Here is a 26,985-nt window from a genome sequence, read left to right on the forward strand (position 1 = left end):
TATGAAAACGCAACATTATAGACTCGATTGTTTTTACTGTTTTTATTATTTAATTTAATTTGATTTTTTTTCTTTTTTCTTTTATTGACTGACTTTAATAGATAGAACATGCATAGGAGTGTTCATACATACAACTGACTGAAATAAAGCATGAATTTGCAAAAAATAAGAATAGAAAATCTTTTCAAAAATATTTAAAATAACTGATTTTACAAATTTCATTAATTTTTACTTAAAGTTAAGAAATTAAAGAGTATAAAACTTTTAGTTTTAAAATAAAAAAATGCTTATTATTTTTTCTTTATTTCTAAAAAAAAATTTTGTACATAAATGGTAATTAATGGTAGTTAATGGTAATGGGGCTTATTATTTTCTGCACAACTGCTATTGTAATTTTCTTATTTATGGTTTGCCTTCAGCAATTCTTGTAGAAATAGTCTTGCCTGTTTTACGCAAATATCCTTTCCCAATACCCCAACATTTTTCCATGGGCTGGAATTGTAGCAATTTAGTGGATTAGGCCTTTTTGGTACAAGATTAACCCTTCTCAATTTATACCACTCCAAATTTATTTTAGTAACATGAAGCAAAGTCAAGCCAAAACAAACAAGGTGTAGCGTGCGATCGAATGAGTGGCAAAAATCACTTTTGAAGGCACTCTTGAATATAAAATTCTGATGTCAAAGTTAACGACATCACAAAAGCTTTACTCTTTATTCCACAACTAAAAATTACTTGCCATAGAAGCAATTATTTGCCATATTTGTCTTCAAGATTGTATTTATGCTTGTTGCTTACACTGCTACAAACATTTGAAGTATAATATTTGTCACCGGGAAGTTGACTAAAGTCACATTTTATGTAAGTCTTGTCGTCCATGAAAATGCAGCGATTCAATTTTGTCAAAACTTGGGTGTAAAGTTTTTGTGCTCAGTTTTGGCAGTGGAATTTTGTTTGACAGAACGATTTGGGTATTTAATTGCTTGGGAAGAATGGTAATTTTAGTATTTCTTCACTATCCTTACCAAAAAATCAGAAACTTTGTACTTTTTAGCCTTTTCTATATTAGACAAGGCTGGATTTCTTTCAAAAGAACGACAAATCTTATTCACCACTGATTTATTGTAAAAAAAAATTTTCTTCCTGATCATTTAGCTCATTTGATGAATAAAATCTTCTTATACCAGTTTATAACCTTTCTAACAGTAGATTTTTGACAACTACTGTCATTATTTGATTAAAAATTTGTTATTGTCTTTTTTTTTTTTAATGTGTTAGTAATTTATTTTGAAAGTGGCTTCTGTTGCTTATTTTTTTCAAACTCATGCTTTAGATAGAACATGCATAAAGTGTACATAGATTGACTGACTTAATTAGGTAGACCTAGATATTTAAAGAGTAGACAAATGTGTGATCAATTTAATTGGGTGTTTCATTTTTATTGTTTTAGTTGCCATGTTTTTGACAAAAAAAAAAATTGCGAGTGAAGACTACTACTAACTTTTTGTTAAGTATTTGTAAAGAATGAAAATGACAAAGAAAAAAAATGACATACACAAATGGCATACTTAAAGCTAAGATTTAATTTATGCTATAAATATACACATGTATGTATATAACATAAATTAAATATTAGCCTTGTGTATGTCATTTGTGTATTTCATTTTCAATAAATTATGGATTTACCAAAAACATATTTAACTTTGCAAGAGACTGTATATATATATATATATATATATATATATATATATATATATATATATATATATATATATATATATATATATATATATATATATGTATATGTACACTGAGGCATATTCGTTTAGACGCATCAATTTTTTTCTCTTTATCTTGATTTTTTTCTATGTATTGTCAACTGATATGCAAGCAAGTTATTACCAAAATAATTGTTGTGTTGTGGGCTAATAAAAATCACAAAAAAAATTTTTCTATGTGTCTTTATTAACATGAGAGTATGTTTGATATACAAAAGTACATTTTTTAATTGGAATATATCTATAGACGCAGTCATATTTTTGACATTAAAAGATGGAAATTAGTAATGCGTATGTCCTCCATTACATTGGATCACCTCAAAAATTCTGCCTTTCATTAACTCCACTAGTCGTTGAAGTGTAGTTTGATCCAACTCGGACCATGCTTCAAGGATTTTACACTTTAACTCAGTAACAATTTTAAATTGGTGTCCGGCGGCTTTAGCGTCATAAACTTTTCTTGATAGCATTCCCCACACTTTCTCGATTGGATTTAAGTCCGGGCTACAAGCTGGCCATTCGAGAACCAGGATGTTGTGGTTTTTAAACCATTTCATAGAATGCCTAGATGTGTGAATTGCAGCATTATCTTGCTGAAATATGGCATTATCGTCCATGTTTTCATCCATATAAGTTATGAGAACATCATCCAACATTTCTGTATACTTTATTGAGTTCTTTTTAGGTAAACCACAACACAGAGTCAATTTTCCTGAATAAGAAAATCCACCCCAAATCATTAAACTTCCTCCTCCATAATTTCGTTTTGTTTGTGGGTCTTTTATTCCTCTTAGATTATGCCAATAACAACTGTAAGAGTCCGGACCATCTAAATTGAACTTTTTTTCATCTGAAAATATTACCTTTTGCCACTCATGAGTTCAATGCATATGGTTTTTAGCAAACTGTAATCTAGCAATTTTATGGTGTTTTTTTAACATTGGTTTTTGGTGTAGTTTCTTCCACTTTACATTTGGTGTTGTACGTAGAATATGTGCAACATGTTTATTGGTGACAGGCAATAATAATTTATCCTTTATTTGTGTTGCATTCAATTTATTTTTGGTTGCTTCGAAGCGAATTCGATTAATTTGCCGATTTGTTAATACTTTGTTGCCGTTTGTTGCTTTTTTTACACCGTAATTGTCACCTTTTGCAATGTAGTTTCGTACAACATGGTCAGATCTTCCAATTTTTCTCGCTATTTCTCGTATAGAAAGTGCTGGTGAGATTTCTGAGCCACGATATAAATTAATTTGTATTTTTTCGGCATCTGTCAAATACTTTCCTTTAGGCATTTCGTAAAATGCAATAAAAATGATACTGGCAGAGCAAAAGATCAAATTACACTAAAATTTATCAATTTATTTGTGTAAAAGTGATTAAAAATCAATAATTACCGTTATTAACCTGATTGCGTCTATAGATATATTCCAATTAAAAAATGTGCTTTTGTATATCAAACATACTCTCATGTTAATAAAGACACATAGAAAAAATTTTATTGTGGTTTTTATTAGCCCACAACACAACAATTATTTTGATAATAATTTGCATGCATATCAGTTGACAATACATAGAAAAAAATTAAGATAAAGAGAAAAAATTTAATGCGTCTAAACAAATATGCCTCAGTGTATATGAATATGTATATGTATATGTAAAAAAACAAAAAAACTTTTTAAAAACAAAACAAGGCTCAGACATTTTTTTATTTGTGAGTATCAGCGCCGTGCTGTAACTTTTAGGGGCCCTGTGCAGAAACTAAAAAAAAAAAATTTTTCTTTTAATTCGTAGTAATTTATGGTATTGGAGAAGTTTTTCTAATTTATTTAATAGGGGGCCCAGTGCGATTGCACTTGTTGCACTTGCGATAGTACGGCGCTGGTAAGTATGTATAGCCAAGTATGTAAATCACTGAATGGAAAAAAGTTTTGTTAATAAAGCTCAACCTAGAAAAATGCAAGGTTACTACCAGTTTATCATTAGTAGGTGCAGAGACAAATATAAAACTTCTCTAGACAACATAGGGTCCAAACTTAAATATAATAGCCATGAACTAGTCCGCTCTGGTTTACTTTCATGTCAAGAATATTGTTGCCTTGTTTTTAAGTTAAAAATGATTGGGAGAAAACAAGATTTGGTTCAAAATTTGTAATATTCTAACAAAAAGTGTTAAAACTTCACTATCAATACAAATATATGATGAAAATGCTTTTTCTGAACTGGGACAGTCTTGAGAAAATATCAAAACTGGAAATAGAATACCAAGTTCTTTAATGTTTCAAACAAAGATTTTGTAAAGGACATTGTGGCTAATGAATGAGAAGCAGTGCTGCAAAAGATAAAGATATAAGGTTATATAATGATCAAAAATCTGAAAGAATAGGTTTCATTGCTTAAACGGCAGATAAAGGTAATGTCAACAGAGTGAAAAGAACAGCAAAAAAAGAGAACTACTTAAAACAACTTAAAGAAATCGAGAAAGTAGAAAGATTGAACTGAGTAAAATTCAAGAGTTCAAGTAGGTAATATTAGTTAATATAATAGTTTATTTTGATAAATAGACACATTTTTGTTTAACTTTTACTATTGTGTTACTTATAATACTGTTACATATACTATTTTTTTTTTTTTTTCATTTCTTTTTTTAAAATTTAATTTGTTTATAAAAATGGAATATTTAATAAACACTTTGTGACATGAGGTGAGAATAATGATGATGATGAAAAGGAAATAAGTCACTCTTCTGAACCTGAGTGGGAAAATCAATATCTACTAGACCAGAAATTACTATTAAAAAACACCAGTTAAATTGAATTAGAAAAGTGTTGATAAATTAAAAGACTAAAAATATATTTGAAAATATTTAAGTTGCCAGTCTCAGAAAATAACAATCTTACAATAAGTTTAGACAAATAATTGAATGCACTTCAATCCCCTCCACACTGTTAAATATTAGTGTTAGACCTTATTTAGCTATAGTTAGTTCTATTTTCAAAGCTAGTGGTGTGGATATTAATGTTGTTCCAATGTCAAAATAATCTCTTCATGAATAAAGATTCAAGCATATTAAACATGTAGATGACTTTGAGAGGAATGAAGTCATGAATCATCAAGGGAAGGAGCCTTATTGTTTATTTTTACAAAATACTTGTAGATCAAATGATCATAGAGTCAGATATTAAAAACTGTGAAAGAATTGCCATTAGTGCATCAGCACTAGATGATGATATAAAGACCACCTGTTAGGTATAGTTCAAAAGCCAACTTCAAAGGGAGTTGATCAGGCAGAACAAGTTTACAACTAATAAGATTATTATGATTGTAAAGATCAGGTGATAGGCATTTGTTCTGATACAATAAATAGCAACACTGCTATACAAATTTTGTCAGATATTTCGCTGGTTTCTATATTGTGGATTATGTGCCAAAATCATATACATATATAGAAGCCATCTTTTCACTGTACAGGAGCACTAACAGGCAAAAAAGCTAAAGGGCCAAGAAGACAACTATTTAAAACTGAAGGAACAATGACCAAATATCTGTGAGGATATTTATCTATTGAAAAGAAGAAAAATACCTTGAACTGACTATTGGAGTATAATGTTCTTGAGGATTTAATCATTCAAAACCAAAAGCTGTCCTTTTTTTATTTTTGAAATTATTATATTTACATAAATCTCTTAAAAATTGACTATAAATATTAATGGAAATAATTTTTGGAGCTGTTTATGACACAATGGAGTACTATTCTACAGTTTTAGGGTCCCCCACAAATACTGTATCAAGTTACCCCATACTTGCTAAGAGAAAAAAACACTTTATTTTTAGTATCAACTTGTTTTTCAATGAACATGTTTAATGAAGTAAAGACCCTATGGATTGTAGTTTAAAAAATAAGGTTATTTACAGATAGACGCATTGAACAAGATAACTTAAAACTTATCAACTTTAAAAACTAGTTAATTACTTGTTATCAAAAAAACATAAACTACAACTCCTCACAGGCCTAATGGTGTCAAATGATACAATTAAAAAATATATATATCTAGTAGAAACTGTTTCACCATATGAAAGTGGTTGTCGAAACTCCTAAAATGCCTCCACAATTGCAATGTATATATAAATTAGACATTATTAGACATTAGATATTTAAACACTAAATTTTTATTAAATAAAATTTTAAAAAATTAACTACAAAATAAATAAAAGTAATACCTGATTGCTATATGGAAAATGATTGTAATAAACAAACAAATTATGGAAATGACACAGCCTATCCAAGTGACAATTTGAAGTTCTAAAGGATTATATCCTGATTGCTCAACATCCAAAATCAATGCAAAGTTAGTAAGATGGTTACATTCACATTGCACAAATTCTTTTATATAGCTTGCAACAGTGTGGCAGCCATCAGATGACCATTTGCTAACTATAAAACAATAAAGAATAAAAAAGCATATGCTAACAACTCTAAAATAAGAACACATTTACAGATTTGTTTCTTGATTTAAAAAAATAAAAAAATAAATTAAAGAAGCAAAATCATCTGGTCTGCTCTAAGATCTCCCGAGTCCATGATCACTATTTATTCATCTTGTACTTTATCAAAACTAAACTTTTAAACAAAAATTTTTAAATAATAAGTTTGATTATAATTTTGTGAAAAGATTGCCAGTTGTGTTCTCACACTATTAAACATGACTATCTAAGAGAAAACTAAAAGGTGATTTGCTCATAAATAATAAACTTAAAAAAGTCTGTTTATACTAATTTAAGAAATTTAAAAGATTTTTAAATAATTTTATTAATTATATTCAATAGTCACACTTCTTATTCCTAAAATGCTTGGAACAATAAAAAAGCAATTTTATGTTAAAAAATGCTTTTTGTCCAAATTAGCAAACAAACTAAAACAAATGATTTTGTTTTAAAAAATTTTCTTTATATTTTTAATGAAAAACAAGACTTAGTTTCAAACTACACTTTGGAAAGTTTTAAGGCTGATTAAAAACAGCATTTACTAAACATGGACTTCGATACACTGTTCACAGTAACTAGATTTCAAATATCTTTTTTAACAACAATTTAAAAGGTTTTGAATTAAATAAATAATTCAAAATTATTACATTTTCTTTACCTATTTTTACTAATTGTTTTCATTTTTTGTTTTATGTTTTTGTTGATATTTATTAATCAGCCCTAAATTCTTATCTATATTGCATAAGTTTTAAAGAAACACATTTTTTTGGGATTGACAACTTTTGCAATTATCACACTTTAGTCTTATTTTATTTTTCAAATTATTCCGCTGGAAGATTGTTAGCAAAAATTAATTTTAATGCTGAAGTTTTGTATGTTTTATTTATCACTGTTTTATTTATTACTTATTAGTTATGTAAATTTTTTTAAATGTTTGAAAATACCAATGTAACAGGGCTCGGTGATAAGACAAGTATGTTTTCTTCTTGCTCCGGTCAAGATTTTCTATTATTGTAATTTCTTTTTTGTAATTTTTGTAACCAAAATGAAAAGAAAAAAGAAAAAAGAAAAAATAGCATTATTTCTTTTTAATCAAAAAAAGACATTTTTTCATTTTTTTAACAACTCTTTAACTCTGAAACAAACCATTATAAACAAATTAATTAAAAAAAAAAAATTAATGGAAGTACTGCCCCATATGAAAAAGATTTTTTATTTAGTTGATTAGTGCATATATTTAAATATTAATCTGTGATATGTTTAAAAAAAAACAAAATTTATATTTGTTGAGGTTTGAAATCATACGCTTCATAATCAATCTATTGTAATTTTTTTTTGTATTTATTATTTTGTATTTATTTTTATGTTTGAAAGGTTAAAGAGTAAAATAATGGGTTTTGAAAACAATTACTAAGTAACTCACTTTCTGGTTTCCAGAAACCACACCTTTTGCTAAAACTAACAATACTATTAAAGCCTACACCAATCAGAGTAGTTGCATTTTCTACCTTAAATCCATTGACTGTTGCAGAGAGAATTAAGCTGTCTACAAAATAATTAGTAGTTTCACTTTCTTTGAAGAAAGTTTTTTTTTTGAAAGCATATGAATAGACATTTCCGCTACTGCCTTTGAATATTTGGGCTGGTAAAAATATATAAGCTTGAAGATTTTCAGAAATACTCCTCTGATCTTCTTTTTTAATAGATAAATTCAAGTTATTTCCATTGAAATTTGCATAAATGAACAATGATTCAGGACTTTGGGGGATAAATGATGCAAAAGCCAAGCTTGTCTTTGAAATTGTGATGTTCTTGGTTTGCAGTGCACCAAGTGTTTCCAATGTATATAAAATCTGTGTTGAGAAGTTAAAATATTTATCTGTAACATCAATTAAATCAGGGCTTGTATTTAGAAGTATATTAACTGATGATAATACATTACTCGTAACCTGAAAAAAAAAAAAACTTTTTTAAAACTAAAAACATTTTGATGCAAAAAAACAAAACTAAAATAAGTAGCAAGTTAAAACAAAATGAAATAAAATACCATTTCGGATAGTAAATTCGAATTGACAACTTTTTTAACTATATTGTACACAATATTAATGTCATACTCATTTGTAATGGTTCCATTTTCTAATATATTTTTTAAGTTATTTGTAATTTGTTCAACATTTGAGGCTGTGATAGTTTCCTATATAATAACACAAACTATTTAAGACAAAACTAAGAAAACATCAAAAATAATAAAATTAAGAAGAAAAAATAACAAAATACTCAATATTATTAAAATATAAACAAATAATTTACCAATTGTAATTTTATGAGGTCATTAGAAGTTTTGGACTTAGGAGGACAAGTTGCTAGATTAGCCACACTCCAATATGGGCTAGTAACCAGACCACCCCGAATGCACTGACGATTAAACATTATACTTGTATTGTACAAACATGAAATTGATACTGTTTGTATAGAGTTCAGTTTTACTAATGTGATTGGAAAGGTGTAAATGCCAGTAAAATTCAGTGTACCAACTGTGTCTTCAACACAACAATCTAATCAAATATTGATTTGCTTTATTAAATATAAATTATTAATAAAAAAATTATTTGACTATATCTTTTCTTAGAATATTCTTATTAAAAAGCTATTTGATAGTTTAATGATTATCGCCAGCAAGAACAAATTATTGAACATCAAATAAGGAAAATATCAAAATTTAAAAAAAAATGTCTTATCTACACTTTTTTATTTATTTCTATAACTTTATATTGTAGTAATTTAAGTTAAAAAACACAAAAAGATAAAATTACAAAAATATATTTATTATAAAAAACTAAAATTTAAAAATATTAAAAGTTAATACTATAAAAAGATAAAACTGTAAAATTTAAAGTTTATAAAAATATACTTTTTTAACTATTTTTACAATTTAAGATTTTTTTTTATTGTTAAAATAAACTATAGAAACTATAGAAATAATCTTTTTTAATTTTGAAATTTGTTGTTGTTAAGCACAGTTTTTGTTTTTAGAGTGACATTTTTTTAAGAGTTTAGGGTTTAGAGAGTTAAAAAATAAACCAAAAATAAAAAAATACGCTTCAATTTTCGAATTTATTTAAAAAAAAAGAAGAAAAAAAAAGCTAATTGTAAAAAAATAAGCATTGTTGAATCTAACACACGTATAGGTTTCCTATATATTTGAAAGTCAACATTTAATCAATAAATTCAAAAGTATGTTTGAAAGAATTTGCAAATAAAACTAGTAACTTGCTAAACTAGTTATAAATAATTTCAAGAGCATAACAAATTCTTTTTTTAATAAAAGGTTTTAGACTTTTTGAAAAATTTGAATGGAAAAGAATAAGTTCTCACCACAAGGTCTTATAACAGCATTTATAATCTTAAGTGGAACCAATCCAAAACTCATGTTCTTCATAAGTTGGCAGTTTTTTAATTGATCAGTTACTGGAATGTTTGAGAAATATACATCAATCAATGCCGCAGTATCTAGATTACTATTGACATAAATTTATACTTTTTTTATTTTAAGATAAAAGAAAGCAACAAATTACAAAAAGTATTTACAATTTAATAAAACCTTTTATAAAAGCCTTGAACTTCAACAACAACATTTTTCATACTAACTAAAGTGAAACGTGATTGCACCTAAACATGATAATTTATAAATTATACTTTTAAGCCAAAATAAACATTTAAAATATAACTCTATAAATATTTACTCTATAAAAAATGTCAAACTAATAAAAAAAATAATTCAAGACATTTAATGGTTAAAATAAATCTTTTATTAATGAGTGCCTATTATTTGGTTCTTTTTAATTCTGGAATGGAATGCAGAAAACACCGCAAGTAATTTGCATATAGCATAAAAATGTTATAACAATCTCTTCTTATCATTTCTTCTCCAGATAGACTCCACTTGACAAATTTTTTTATATATCAAGCGCGTGTAAATTATTTGTTACCAATTTTAATTTTTAAATGGTCAATTTCTTTTGGTTATATCTGGAAAAACTACTAATACAATACCATCTACTTTTCTTTAGGATTTTTCTTTATTTCATATCTTGATTATATTGTTTTGAAAAGAAGGTAAGCTATTTTTGCATTCCCTCTTTTCCAGATATGAAATAATAATACTTGCTCTCGACGCCAACATTTTTAGGAATTTTTATGTAAACATGTTTTTTTATGAAGTTAATGTTAAAGAATGTAACATTTTTATTTATAATAATTGAAGGAAAGAAACTCAAGCTTGATATTTTTTTATTTTATTTTAATAGAAAGACTCTAATAGAAAAGTATACTTCAATGATCTGAAAACCAAATGGTTCTTTATTGTCATTTTTGGCTAAGCAAATAACAAAGCAATCTATTCCTTTCACTATCTTTTCCTCCTAGGAGTTTCATTCCAATTCAGAGCAATTTATTGAGTCGATAGATGATATTATTGATAATACAACTGATGATTCTGACACAACATCTCCAGCACAGTTCAAATTGAGACAAAGAAGCCAAGGTTCATGCTTAAGACAAAATCAAAGCAAAGCTCATTGTTTTGAATCAAGAAATAATAATTGATTGTTGTCAAGAGCAGAAAAAAGTGGCCTAATGACTGATGCTAAAGAAGAAACCATTAAATTGACGATGGACCTCAAACTAATCTGAACAAGTTGATTAACAATATGAAATCAAAGCGAAAATCAAGGCTGAAAAGAAAACTCATGGTATATTATTCATGAATCAGATATTATTATTCCATCATATAATAATAAGTTAAAATAATACTTCTTTTGAAAATTATTAATTTTTGTTAAAACTTTTTTTGCTACAGTAAGTGTTTGCTGACCACCTGAAAGTGAAAAAAGTCTCTTTACTGAAATTGCTTTACAAATGAAGTAGAACAATCTGAGTTAATCCAAATCATCTCTCAACTTGTAGAACATGGATCTGCTGCCCACAACAAAAGATAATTTGAAGTTTATAGGGTGAGAGTACAACTTTAGCTTATAAAGAATTCTAATGGTTTATCTTAGGCCTAAATATAACTTTTGGTTAACTTAATCTTTGGTTTTCAATGGAGCAAAATTATTTGCAAGTTCATTTGAATTTGGTGAGCTCTAAAAAATATTTAATCCGTCTAAATTGTCTTCATTATATTCATCTAAAACCTCACCAGCACTATCTTCAACAGACTCAAAATAATCATCTGTCAAACCACAGCCAATTGGATTCGAAGGGTTAGACAAAATTGTTTCAGTAAGTTGTCAATCAACTTAACACACATTTCTGCTGGGAAATATCCATTAACTTGTACTAAACCCAAAATCCAAAATCTGTTTCGAGAATGAACATTAATGTTCAAATAACATCTATTTTTATAGAACCCCACTTATCAAACATAAGACTAAATCGGCTTCCTTGCCGTTGAAGTTCAGATAGTTCTTTTATTGAGTTTCAAATTTTAGTAGCATATTTCATAACTATTTGGCAAATGAATTCAGATGATTTTGGCGCATCAAAACCTCAAGCTATCAGCAAACTTCTTAAAACAAAAAAATCGTATAGCCAAGCCATTTGTCAGTTTAAAAAAACATGTTTTCAAGTTTTTAAATTTTTCTCCGTCTTCGATATTACCTTTTTTTTTTCAAGCATGTTTACAATTTGTTTTAGAATTTGGGGTGGGTAGTTTGAGTTGACTAACTTAACCAAATTTCACATATCTCATTTTTGAAGAAACTAATGACTTACAAGGAAGTTTGTTTTAAATATTTGGTTTATCATCTTTTACAGTTATTTGGGCAGCATTACGGTTTAGGCAGCTGATTCAATTCTATTTTCTAGATTTTTTAGCAATATCTTAGCTATCTAAACTAATTGTATTTTCCTTAATTTACTGGTGCTTGTTAAAATTTTCTGAAATCTTATGACAAAAAAATAAAAAACAATAAATACAAAAGCTACTATAAACTTTGTAAACAAGAGCTTACTTGAACTTTTAAAGACTCTGCAAGGTTTATATATATTTCTGATAAGTTGTTAGAATACAGATTCATCCATTCCAAATCAATAGTTAATACACCTTTTGCACAAGATAAAACTAAATAAAAAATTATTATGGAAAAATTATGATGATGTTAAATAAAAACTGAAGTACAACAAAATTTTATTTTATTTTTTTACAAAAAATAATTTAAATACACAACTGTTTTTATAGTACAAATAAATAAAAAGATTTTAAAGCAAACAGTCAATACAAATAGTGAAACTTAAACTAAAAATATTTGTTGTTTTTCAAAATTTATGTTCAACATATTAGTCATTTATGGCCAGCATGTTAGTGATAATGTAAAAAACCAATAAATAAACAAAAATTTCCAATCATGAACTTTAATTCCATGTCTATCATCAAAACAATTTTCCAGAAAACAGACGCCTCATAACTTTTGCTAGAAACCATTAAAAAAGGTTTAGTCTTACAACAACGCCCACTATTCTCAGGTCATGTAATTTCCTTTTTTATCTCAAAAATAAGACTCCCCAGACATCTGGACAAACTTTAACAGTGTTTATAGTAAGGAAAAATCTGTTATTTTGCCTCTCTTGCCTGGTTCAGATTTTGTTACCTCACCTAAATACAAAGCTAAATTGTTTATTAAGAACTTTTCATTAATGCGTCTCTTGATTCCATTAATCGCATCCTACCTGATAAAGCCATCAAACAGATTGATCCATGCTTGATATTTGTATTACTCCAGCTTCGGTATCTAAAGTGATTTCTTGCTTAGATTTTTCTAAAGCTTGTGGTCCAGATAACATCCCTGTTATAGTCTTGCAGAAGTGTTCTTCAAAGCTGTCTTCTATACTTTCTAAACTATTTAAAAAGTGTTTATCAGAGTCTTGTTTTCCAGGCTGCTGGAAAGTGGTATCTGTTATCCTTATCTTCAAAAATTCTGGAGAGCAATCTAACTTGTCTAAGTACCATTTCATTAGTCTTCTTACTATCATAAGAAAGAATTTTGAGTCTTTAATTAAGAAACACTTAATGTGTAATCTTGAATCTAATAACTTACTTTCTAATCACCAATATAGATTTTGATCTTCTTGTTCTTTGGTTGATTTGTTAACAGTAACAATCAAAAGGTTTTATTGAGCATTAGATAGATGTGGTGAGGTTCGGGCTATCGCTCTCAACATTTTTAAAGCCTATGATAAAGTTTGGCATACTGTTCTTCTCTATAAACTTTATTCTCACAGTGTATCAGGTGACATCTTATTACTATTGAATTCTTTTTTTATTATTGAATCCTTTCTTATCAATCATAATATAAAATTTTTCCTTGATTGACAGCACTATTCTTGATTTCTCTTATATTCAGGGATTCTTCAAGGTTCTATCCTTGACATTATACTTCTTTCAAACTAAAAAATGTTCTTATATGGTCCACAAAGCTGAACTGTTTGCTAAGAACTTTTCATCGATATCATCTCATGATTCCACTAGTTGAATTCTACCTGATATAACCAACAAACAGGTTGATCGATTGCTTGGCATTCGCATTACTCCAACTTCTATATATAAAGTGATTTCCTGCTTAGACTCTTCTACAGCTTGTGGTCTGGGCAACATACCTGTTATATTCTTGCAGAAGTGTTCTTTGAAGCTATCATCTATACTTTCAAAACTATTTAACAGGTGCTTATCGGAGTCTTGTTTTCCGGCCTGCTGAAAAGCGGCATTTGTTACCCCTATTTTCAAAAATTCTGGAGAGCAATCTGACTCCTCTAACTACTGTCCCATTAGTCTTCTTCCTATCATAAGCAAGGTTTTTGAATTTTTAATTAACAAACACTTAATCTCTCATCTTAAATCTAACAACTTACTTTCTGATCATCAATATGGATTTTGATCTTTTCGTTATACAGCAGGTTTTATCATAAATTAGATAGAGGTGGAGAAGTTAAGGCTATCGCTCTTGACATTTCTAAAGTCTTTGATAAAGTTTGGCATGCTGGTCTTCTCCATAAGCTTCCTTCATATGGTGATTCAATAATTTAAAAACTTTTAGTATTATCTTTTATTATTAAATCCTTTCTTTACAATATATTTTCCGAAGTATAAAAGTTGTCCTTAATGGACAGCACTATTCTTCATATCCTGTAACTTCAGGGTTCCTCAAGGTTCTATGCTTGGTCCTATACTCTTTAATTTACATTAACGATCTTCCAGATATTTAGATATATAAGGTGGCATTTTTCACTTATGATAGTCCATTTATTTTTGTCTTGATAAGAATTATATTCTCTCAGATTGCTTAGAGGGGGCATTTGAGTTTGAAAAAGATCTTACTTCTGCTACAGCATGGAGGCACTCAGTAGCTGGTGAACTTAAACTCAAATAAAACTCAACTTTTTTCCAGCTAACTGTTATCACAATAATCTAGATCTTCCTATATTTATGAACGGTAATGTACTGCATGAGTCATCTACCCTTCGACTTTTAAGACTCACTCTTATTTCCTTTCTTTCTCGGAAACCATATATCAAATCCATTGCAAAATTAGCATCTGCTAAGGTAGCATCTCTTTATTGTACTTGCCACTTTCTTATTCCAGATTTTATTGTGTATCTCTATTAATCTCAAATCAATCCTTATATGGAATACTGTAGCCATATCTGGAGCAGATCTTCAAATGATGGCTTTTCTCTTTTAGATAAGGTGGAAAAATGCATTGTAAAAATAGTTGGACCTGCTCTTGCAGCCAACCATTATCATATCGTAATGTTGCTTCTCTTTTTTTTTTCAATATATACTATAAAGGACACTGCTCTAATGAGCTAGAGTATTTTGCGCCATAAACTAAAACTCATTTTTATGTTTCTTGTCATTCAATTGAACCTCATCCTTTTACTGTGACTGTTTCTAAGTGCTCCAAATATTCTTCTTCATCTAGTCTTTTATATTGAACATCAGTTCTTTGGAATTTACGCTCTTTATCTTGTTTTCCTGATTTATACAATTAGCAACCTTTTAAGTTGTCTGTCAATTGTTATCTTGCTTCATCTTTTCTCTTCCAGTATCTTTTAACTCTAATAGTGGTTACTTGCAGCCTTGTTGTAAGTGAAAATGTTTTAATATATAAATGAAGGCTCCAGGGAAAAAACGATGAGATTCCGAATTTGCCTGAAAAAATTGTGCTAGTGCCATCTAGTAGCATTTTTTGTCGCCTTTCAGAATACCGTATTGCAAAAGTGAAAAAGCAATGGCAATCCTACGAAAAATGCGTTTTAAAATTGCCCATCCATTAATATACGCACACGTTTTTATCAGTTGTGAAAGTTTTTTTGCTCATATCTCAAAATGAGATTTATGTTATCTCATCATTTTCCCCCTGGACCCTTCAAATATATATATATATATATATATATATATATATATATATATATATATATATATATATATATATATATATATATATATATATATATATATTTATAAAATTTATCAGACTATTTAAGTAAACTTTCTTTTACAAAAAATTTATCAGACTATTTAAGTAAACTTTCTTTTACAAAAAATTTATCAGACTATTTAAGTAAACTTTCTTTTACAAAAAATTTATCAGACTATTTAAGTAAACTTTCTTTTACAAAAAATTTATCAGACTATTTAAGTAAACTTTCTTTTACAAAAAATTTATCAGACTATTTAAGTAAACTTTCTTTTACAAAAAATTTATCAGACTATTTAAGTAAACTTTCTTTTACAAAAAATTAGGCAAAAAAAACGTGATACAACTTAATTTGATTTAAAAGTTATATGAGGGCTCAAACAATTGCTATAGTGCATAACTTCATATCCAATGTATGCAAATGGAAATCATCATCATTTTACATTTACTAATCTCTCTAAAATCTGATTAAGGCATTTGAAAATGGTTATAATAATTAGTTATTATCGATTAACATAATTTAATGTTATAAAATACTAACTATAATATATACAAACAATAATATATATAAACTATAATAAATATAAAAAGGTATAAAAACTAGTTACTATTGATATTATTAACATAGTTTTAGTATAAAATACCAACTGCACATGCACTTTATTAAAAAAAAAGAATGCAAAAAATTTATGCAAAAAATAAAAAGTTTAATTATGCAAATAAAGAAACTATATTTTTAACCTACATAACTTGCAATTCACTAATTCACAAACCTTCACAATCTCGAGTAGATGAGTTGAAAACTGTTCCTTTAGGGCAAGAGCAGTTAAATGACCCTATCAGATTTTTACATATAGATTTGTCATATTTGCAATTTATCAGGCATTCATTGATATCTATAAACAATTTTAAATTGATTTTTTAATTTATTATATTTTAATGGAAAAAGAACTAAGTGTTTAAAATAATATAATGCTGTTAGAAAATGTATTCTAACTTTAAAAAAAAAAATTAAAATAAAACTAAAACACTTAAACATAATGCTACTACCATAAATTTGAAAACAAAAAACTTGAACTTGAATAAATAGTTGAACAAAAAAAGAAAATTTAAATTTGAATAAAAACAACAACAACAAAAAAGTAAATTTAAACTTAACTTGACAACCACCAAACGATGCGTTGAAAAAAAATCCTACAGGACAATAACGTTGAAGCTTGCCATTAGATCCTCTACATGTTGAGGTTGTACAATTCATCTTACAATCAGTACTTTCTAAGCAATACATTTACACAATTCATATAAAAAGTATAGTTTTTTATATATAGCATTAGTCTGATTTTGTATTTATGACATATAGTTCATAAAGATCCTATTAAAGTTTATAATATTAGGGAAAAAAATTATTAGGCCCAAACATCTGCAACACTAATGGCTGGTTACCAGTGTTCTAACCCCATGATTCCTATTTTGGAAAATATTATCTAAATAAAGTCTGATAATAGAAAAAAACTGATTAGTAAAACATGATTCATTGGTCTTTAAAATATTGATTTAAGTAAAAAAATTTGTTTAACAAAAATGAACAAAAAAGATGTTATGGTACCTTAACATAATACCCATATGTTTTAGTACCTTGGTACTAATTACTGTTTTTTTTAATGTTATCATATATATATATATATATATATATATATATATATATATATATATATATATATATATATATATATATATTATATATATATATATATATATATATATATATATATATATATATATATATATATATATACATATATATATATATATATATATATATATATATATATATATATATATATATATATATATATATATATATATATATATATATATATACATGACTATATTTATCAAACCTTTCCAGGAAGCGTGTAGGGTCGCAGACCTGGTTTGTCCACGTTTTAAGTAATTTTCTTAGACACTGACCATGGTAGTTCACAACTTTTAACTTTTAAAGTTATAAAGCGTTTCTATAATTTGCCGCAAAAAGCTAAACTTATCTACTAAGGAAAAAAAGCAATCCTAAAAAAAGGAAATAAAATTGTAACAAAATATTAAATTAAACTAGAAAATTTAATAATTAAAAAAAGAAAGTTAAAAAAAAAATTTTTCTCTACAAGATTTTTATACAACTTTTGTATTCTTTATTTAGAGTGGTTTTTTTTTAGCTCCCAAATTTACACAAGTTGATGAAAACATCAAATTATTTATTATAACAATTTTACAACAATTGAAAATTTTGATTAGTAAGTGACCGGGGCTGAGATTTGACTGGGGCTGAGATTTGACCGGGGCAAGAATCGGGACCCCGGTCAAATATCAGAATCGGGGCCCCGGTCAAATCTATATTTTATCAGGTTTGATAAAATATAGCCGGGGCCGGGTTTGTGACCGGGGCTGCATAAACATTTATAAACCCTAAAGTATAATTTTTTTATTCATAATTCATGTTATATTTTGTATATATATCCATAAACATCATTATGATCAACATGATCATCATAATCATCATTATTATTATTTTTTTTTTTTTTTTTTTTTTTTTTTTTTTTTTTTTTTTTAGATTATTCACCTCCTCAAGGCCCGAGGGGGGGCCACTACAGTCGAGGAGGCTACTCATTTTTTTTTTTTTTTTTAGTTGTTATTCGTGGTACAACCCTCTCTCAACTCTTTAACTCTGAAACACGAACCTTTCCGAGCAAGGCCGCTGCGCGGAGAAACTAAGTTGAGCGCGGTACTTCCAGGGACATGGTGGGAGTCGAACTCCGAACCTCTCGCTTATGAAGCGAGCGCTCTTACCACTACACCACTACCGCATATTATGATGATGGTGATGGTGATGGTGATGATGATGATGATGATGATGATGATGATGATGATGATGATGATGATGATGATGATGATGATGATGATGATGATGATGATGATAATGATTACCATCATCATCATAATCATCATTACCATCATCAACAGCATATAAGAAGAAGACTAAAGCCTGATGCATCAGGCTTTAGTCTTGATAATGATTATGATGATGAGAATTATCATCATCATTATTTTGATCATTATAATGATGATGATGATCATCCTCAACAATGATGATCATCATTATCATCATTATAATGAACAAAATAAGATGATGATAATTCTCATCATCATTATCATCATCATTATTATCATCATCATCATCATCATCATCATCATCATCATCATCATCATCATCATCATCATCATCATCATCCTCATCATCATCATCATCATCATCATCATCATTTTTTTAATCTTTTTTACAAGAACATCTCTTTTAAGAACAAATGTCCTTTTATTATTGCAAAAAACCAAAGTAAAAAAGTCCTGTCTGATGTTAAGCTCTGTTATTCTCAGTTTACTAAATCTTGTATCTTATTTCAGATGTTAGGTTCTAGAGAGTTTTGGCTAGTCTTCAACAATGTCATTAACTAAAGTAAGTCTAACATTTAATCTCTAATTCAAGGGTCTGATCTTTTTACTTCATCCCAGAACAAAGCAGAGTTATTTGCAAAGAAATCTTACTCTAATTTGACTCTTGAATATAATGGTCATACTCTTCCTGATAGTTAAACAGATTAACCTATTGTTAAACATCGAAATCACTCTGGCTTCCAATGCTAAATTTAATTCTCAATTAAACACTTCTACATTTTGTGCTCTAGAATAGATTTCCATCATAGTCTTAAAAAAGTGTTCTACAGAATTCTCTTCAATTTTTGCTAAACTTTTAAAAAGTCCTAAATAAGTAGTAATTTTTCAAAACTCTAGAAAACATTTTGACCTCTCCAACTATCCTGCAATTAGTCTTTACTCTGTTACTAGTTTCTTTATATAAAGGTTTTGATTATTTTTTCTTTCTAACTGCAGTAGTAAGGTTATTCTTGAAATCCTACCCACTTCTTTATTTCAAGTAATTTAATTAATTGTTTGTTGTGAAATTGTGAAATAATATAAAAATCATTATCAACTTTTTTACAGTTTACAAAATTAAATAATTAAAAGTTTGATGTTTAGTTTTAATTTAAAAATCTTCTTGGAGTTCAACCTTATTCTGATAAACACCAAACAGATCTCCATTTTGACATTTGTCAACTTTTAACAAGATTTGACATCTAACCACACAGCTTGTACAGTAAAAAATCCATTTTTTTAAGAAAACAAAGAAGAATTTTTGAAAAAAAAGGAGCCCTAGCCTGCTTGATCAACAGATTTGAATCTAATCGAATCTAAAAAAGCATTATTCAAGATACAAGAATTAGCCTGAAGCAAGAATTAGATACCATTTGGAGGAGAATTCTAAGCAAAGTTTGCAACTATCTTGTTAAACCAATGCAAAAAATATGTTTCTTGCAAAAAAAGTTTATGGGGGACATTTCAAATAACAGTTTAAATGTTATTTTTGTTGCATTATTTTTTTTATTTATTGCTGGTTTTTTATTGATATTTTTTGTAATTATGTTCGACAATGTTTTTATATGCAGTTTTATGTTTTAGTATGTCATCATTTTCTTGCAAATAAATAAAAAAACATTTGTTATTAATATTCCCAAACTTCACTTAAGTATGTTTGTGAAGTTGTGTTTGTGAGAGCGCAAACACTCAACAGCAGCTTTTGCACAGTCTTCAACTTTCTTGGTAGCTCTAATCCTTTTATTTTTGAGTCTTGGATGTTTTCAGCTTCTTTTACATTAAACCTTAGCTTTTCTTAGACAATAGCCCAATATCTTTCAAAAGGACGTAGCTCAGACGTAGACAATTTGGTGGATTGCAGTGTTTTTCAACGAAATCAACTTTATGTTTTTTAAGCCGGTTTATAGTTGTACCAGAGTAGAAACATAATGTTATAATGGACACTCGCATGAGATCTTAAAAAAATATTTTTGTGTTAACTGCTCCCATAGTTACAAAACAGGGCCCTTCTTTTATCATACTCACATATTGCTGGCTAAACTAAGAATTAATTAGTGAATTTTTGCATTTCAATGCACTTATATTTAGAATTTAGTTTCTTGCAATTAAAAGCTAAATAATATTGGTGTCCTCAAAAAGATCGGAAAAATGCAGCACAATAAGTTTCATCATTAATAATCAAACAAGATTCTTTAGCACATATTTTTTTATAGTGCAGATTTGAGCAATGAATTGCAACAATTTCATGCTTTTTTTACGACAAGGAACTTTTTTCTCTTTATAAGATTTATAGCCACAATTTTACTTCACTCTTTGTATAGTGGAAGCACTTGTCCTAAATTATTTGCTAAAGTTCGAATAGAAATTTCTCGGTCGAAGGCATCTTTTACTCTTTAAACATCTTCAATTTCATCAAACAAAAACTTTTTTTCTTCCACTTCCTGATTTCCTTTTGATTGTACCAGTACCTTTAAATTGTTTCACAACACTTTACACTGTTTTCAAAGCAATCTGTAACTCTTTCGAAACTATTTTGTCAATTAAAGCTAATCGTTTTAATAAAATGACATTTTAAAACAACTAGCTAATTAAAGTAATGCATGCTTTTTGTAAATACCACATCAGAACACACATCAGATTTTTTCTGTTACATGTCTTATAAAGCTCTAAGTTTCTCTTAAGTTTCTTCTTAAGTTTCTCTTGCTTCTTGGTGAGATAACTAGCTATAAAAATATTATTTTTTAATCTTATTTTGATTCTCAGAGAGTATTGCAACCGCAAGTTATAATTTTTAATCACATATATTTTTAGAAACATATATTTTTATTTATTTTACACGCATATATTTTTAGAAAAGACACACACATATACAGTATACACATAGAGAGCACATATAGAGAAAATAAAAAAAATACACAATACAAATATAAAGATATAAGCCAGAAGGAGAGGGTAGAAAAACATTTAAAACTTTAGAGTTGTAAGATCCAACTATAATTAGGTATTGGACTAATATATGTGCAACTTTATCTCTAAACACCCAAATCTCTACCAAATTAGTGGAACACAAATAATTTTTAGAAAAAATGTGGATATCAAAAAACGCGGATATCAAGACAGCTATTCATAAAAACAATGAACCCAACAAGTATTACAAATATAACATAGATATACGGAGTATATTATAAACATTAAAATAGAAAGACATACATAATACAAAAGATATTAGAAAGATAATACAATATTATTGTATTATCTTTCTAATATCTTTTGTATTATGTATGTCTTTCTATATAATAAACAAAGAAAATGAAAATACAGATAAGTAGCTTGCCATATTCAACACACAAATATAGGTCTAATTATATTGGTAAAAACTGTGTTAAAATTTGATCTAATGTGAATTGCGAAGCTTCTGAATAAAGATGTAATTGAGGGCCTGGCATTTTCATTAGGTTATAAAAGCTATAAACACAGTTGCTTGCTGGCCCCAGAGGCTATGCAGGGATCCTGCATGGTTCTTACATCATTTATCTTAAAGTAAAACTATTCTGAAAATGTTTAACAAATAAGTTCTTATTTAAATTCTTTACTGTCTGGTCTTTGATCACTAATATAATAGTGTTCAACTTTGAGCGCTATTATATTAGTATTTTACATAATAAAAAGTAATCATTACCTAACATTGCCCTCAAAACAAAGCAGAAATTTGCAATAAGCATTTTTTATTACACCACTTAAATCGCTGTAAACGTTCCTTAATTTAAAAAATTGTATCAAGAGTAGAATTAATTGCGGCAGTTAAAAAGAAATTTGAATTGTTTCTTTCAAAAAGAAAGGTGATGAAAAGATGAATTGTTTCTTTAAAAGGTAAAAAATTATCATTGGCTGACTTTTTAAATATTAAAAAATTATTGCTTGTAAGATATAAAAAGTTTTTATTAATTAAAACATTCCATTCTTAAAACTATTTAGTTTTAAATTTAGTTGTTGCTTGTGTGGGTGACTACGGATCATTTAATTGCTACTTAAGTGTTGAATTGAAACTTAAGTTGTAATTTTGACATCAAAATTTTTTTATGCAGTCAAAGTATTTACAAAATGGCATTTATAAAAGACTTTATTTTTCTAAAAAGTCTTATAATTAAATCTATTTTTGAAAGAAGAAAAATATTTTTATCTTTATTTTTAAATAATTTCAAAATAAAATTATACCATTTGAATGGTTAAAGTTATAGCTTCCCTGAAAAAAAGACTAATAAAAGATTTGTATTTTTAATGAAATCTCTAATCTGCCACAATGTAAAAAGTTATTTAAAAATATTTTAAAGCTTGAAAATTATTTTTATCAATAAAATAAAAAAAACTTGAGCTTTTACATGCAAATACCATTTAATATTTCTAGTATAGTTTTTTTTTCAATTTTAAAGTAATGCTTTTAAAGTAAAGTAAACTTCACTTGAAAATTGTGATTGTCACATTGTTAGGCAATAATGTCAATGCTGTTCTTCATATAACTCAATGCAACGCTAACTAATGTACATTATATAAAGTTACATGCTGTTTAATAATGGCATGTAACTAAGAGTTGTTATAAAATGTAGCATTTATATATTTATAGGTCTTTAAATCAACCATTTATGGTAAAATGCCGCATAGTTAGGCCTTTTTAGAGAAATTCTGCATGGGTTTTTTGAAGCGAAGGCCCTATAACCACATCCAGCAGAAAAACCTAATGCCCATATTGTTATGGTGGAGTACATTGGAAGAAGTCGTTGCTCACCAGTAAATAGTATAAAAAGTAATCATGTAAAGATACAGAGATACAGAAGTGTGACAAACGTAATCATGTAAAGATACAAAGTGTGACAAAAGTAATCATGTAAAGATACAAAGAGATACAGAAGTGTGACAAACAAAAAAGATAATGACATATTGTAACATAAAATAAATAAAACCTAAATTACAGAGAATAATCTCTGTAATTAAAATTATCCCCAAAAAAATTAGGAGTTATTTTGTGATAACTATATAAAAAACAACACCTGCTGTTGCAATACCAGGCATTAAATATGCAGGTGTTTGATCTCTAGATGCTAATACCATTTTTGAGAGCCAACTTATTGCATGCAATAACTTACTATTTAAAATCTCAATTACAACTTAACAAATTTATAATGTTGTTTGTGATCAATGTACTTGTTCTAGGATGCAATGTTAAAGTAAATGATACCATAACTACTGTTACCATGTATATTCTTTTTTTTTTTCCTTCTTTTCCCACGTAAAAATTTTTTTAGAAATTTCTGATCTTGTCATAAACAATGGTTTGATTTTCATAACTGTTTAGCAATTATTTACTATAACAAATAAAATTGTTTCAAACAACTGACATACATGTTGAATCAAAATTACCTTGCTTGATTGCCTTAATAATCATGGAGCAAATAATGCAATAATCATTATATTATTGCATCTTGTTACATTTAAGTAAAAATAGCCTAATAATTTATTCAACTAGTCAATTAGCTAATAAAATTTTGCAACAATTAAAAAGATTTCATATAATTGAAATCTTTATATTAGTAATAGAAATGTAGTTCTAAAGAACATACTTATGCAGGTAACGTTATTTCCATAGTAATATACATAGTCATTTTCACAGGTGCAAATAGCATATGTTCCATTTTCTAAAACGCATTTTTCATTTGCCATTGAATTGCAACCAGTAGGACATAAACCTAAAATTATTTATTCATGTATTTATATTTATGCGTGTTTGATTTTGTATATATATATATATATATATATATATATATATATATACATATATATATATATATATATATATATGTATATATATATATATATATATATATATATATATATATATATATATATATATATATATATATATATATATATATATATATATATATATATATATATATATATATATATATATATATATATATATATGGTATACAGCCCTCATAAATAGGGTCAAAAATAAAAATAAAAAGTTTACACTAGGGTTTTACCTTTAAACATATAAACCAGGATGAGAATTTTTTGCTGACCTCAAACACTTTTAGATCAGCAATGCCGACTTTAAAGTATAAGAGATTAGCAAAAAATTTTCATCCTGGTTTATATATATATATATATATATATATATATATATATATATATATATATATATATATATATATATATATATATATATATATATATATATATATATATATACATATATATATATATATATATATATTTATACACACACATATATATACATATGTATATATATACACATTTATTTATATTATACATTTATTTAAATTATACATTTAATTATATATTTATCTTATATTATATATCATATTTATCTTATATTATATACCATGTAGTTAATGCAGATTTTACGCGGAAGTTATCTATAAAGTTAACCACAAAAATTAAATTTACTAGACCTATTGCAAGCAGATGCGTTTATGACAATTTTATGTGTTTCTGTAACAATTAACAATTAACTAAATTTTCTAGAATGTTTTTAAAATCCGGTATATATACAAACAAAATTTCCAAAGTTCCATTAGTTTGCTTTGAACACTTTATAAGAGTTGATTGAAGTTTAAGTAAGATGTTGAATGGTTTGTTCTATATAAAAGTTTTGTGTATTTTTAATTAACATTTGTTATATAACTATTACAATACCACGCAGAAGGGTGTTAAATAAGGAAGAAAAACCAAAAATTGTTGCCTATAAAAGTATAGGTTTGTCCAATTGACAAATTGCAAAGAAAATCAAAAGATCTCATCATGCAATGAATAATTTTATAAACTTAGCTGAAAATTACAACAAAAATCACCATAAGGGTGGAAATAAAAAAATAAAAAGATGGCAACATTCTTCCATTATGTGTTTGGCATCATCCACAGTATGAACAACAAGACAAATAAGGACTGAACTGAAATTATCTGTGACCACAAAACGTGTCCAACAAACTTTGTTAAAATCAGAATGGTTCCAGTGGAAAAAAATGATCACAAAACCACCATTGACTAAAAAATCCAAGATTTGAGTTTGCCAAGGACCACATTACATGGGATGCAGAATGGAAAAATGTTATTTTTTCTGATGAAAAAAAGTTTAACTTAGATGGACCTGATGGTTTTAAGTATTATTTGCATGATATAAAAAAAAGATAGTATTGCTATAAGTTGTAACTTAGGAGGAGGGACAGTTATGGTCTGGGCTGCATTTTGTTTCCATGGCAAAATTCCAATATGTTTTATTACAACAAAAATGAATGCAAAAATGTACAAAGATCTTTAAGAGGATGTTTTAATAAAGTTTAGTTAAAGTTTACCTACTGAGAATTGGGCTTTCCGACAAGATATTGCAGCGATTCACACGGCAGTCAAAAAACAGTGGTTCCAAAAAAATATATACATGTTTTGGATTGGCTATCCCGTTCACTTAACTTGAATCCTATTAAAAATTTATGGGGAATATTGGCACAAACTATATATGCAAATTCTCAACAGTATAATAGGATAGAAGAACTTAAAACTTCTATCCAACAAGCATGAAGCAGTATTTAAAAGGTTTATATGCTTCAAAGGTTTATTTGGAAAATCTTATAAAAAGCATGAAAAACCGAATCTTCAAATTAAATAGTGTACAAAGTGGTATACATTAAAAACTAAAGTATTTAAAAAATTGTTATTCAAAACAAAAACTATAAAGGCTTACTTTTGATAGAACTACAGAGACTTTGCATTATTTTCTATTAAAATATTATTTGCATACTTATTAATTAAAAAATATTTTCAAAAAATAGTAAAAGAACTCATGTACAAATTGTAAATGGAACTATGGAAATTTTGCTGAGTGTATATACATAAACATATACATATATATATATATATATATATATATATATATATATATATATATATATATATATATATATATATATATATATACATATATATATATATACATATATATATATATATATATATATATATATATATATATATATATATATATATATATATATATATATATATATATATATATTCCCGATGATCCTGCTAACTAAGTTAGTTAGATTAGTGTTTTTTTTACTAACTCACATACATACACTTTTAATTTTTCTTTCTCTAAATTATTGACCTTCTCATTCATTTTTAGTAGAATTTAGTGAGATTTGATTCACATAAAATGTTTTAAGTTTTTATGGATAGAC

General features: G+C 27.0%; 1 protein-coding gene across 1 annotated transcript in view; it reads right to left on the reverse strand.

The window, feature by feature from the left end:
* LOC136072135 (adhesion G-protein coupled receptor G2-like) overlaps positions 1 to 16,640 on the reverse strand; it is a 30,968-nt gene extending 14,328 nt beyond the window's left edge. Inside the window, exons 1-8 of the mRNA XM_065820628.1 lie at positions 16,516 to 16,640; positions 12,281 to 12,390; positions 9,868 to 9,935; positions 9,642 to 9,784; positions 8,577 to 8,821; positions 8,314 to 8,460; positions 7,690 to 8,215; positions 6,003 to 6,216 (exon numbers count right to left, since the gene is read on the reverse strand). Coding sequence (XP_065676700.1) covers positions 6,003 to 6,216; positions 7,690 to 8,215; positions 8,314 to 8,460; positions 8,577 to 8,821; positions 9,642 to 9,784; positions 9,868 to 9,935; positions 12,281 to 12,346 — 1,409 coding nt within the window. The 5' untranslated portion in view covers positions 12,347 to 12,390; positions 16,516 to 16,640. The remainder of the gene's footprint in view (positions 1 to 6,002; positions 6,217 to 7,689; positions 8,216 to 8,313; positions 8,461 to 8,576; positions 8,822 to 9,641; positions 9,785 to 9,867; positions 9,936 to 12,280; positions 12,391 to 16,515) is intronic.
* Positions 16,641 to 26,985: the final 10,345 nt, after the last annotated feature.

This window comes from Hydra vulgaris, chromosome 15, assembly GCF_038396675.1.
Source record: "Hydra vulgaris chromosome 15, alternate assembly HydraT2T_AEP".
Classification (NCBI taxonomy): domain Eukaryota; kingdom Metazoa; phylum Cnidaria; class Hydrozoa; order Anthoathecata; family Hydridae; genus Hydra; species Hydra vulgaris.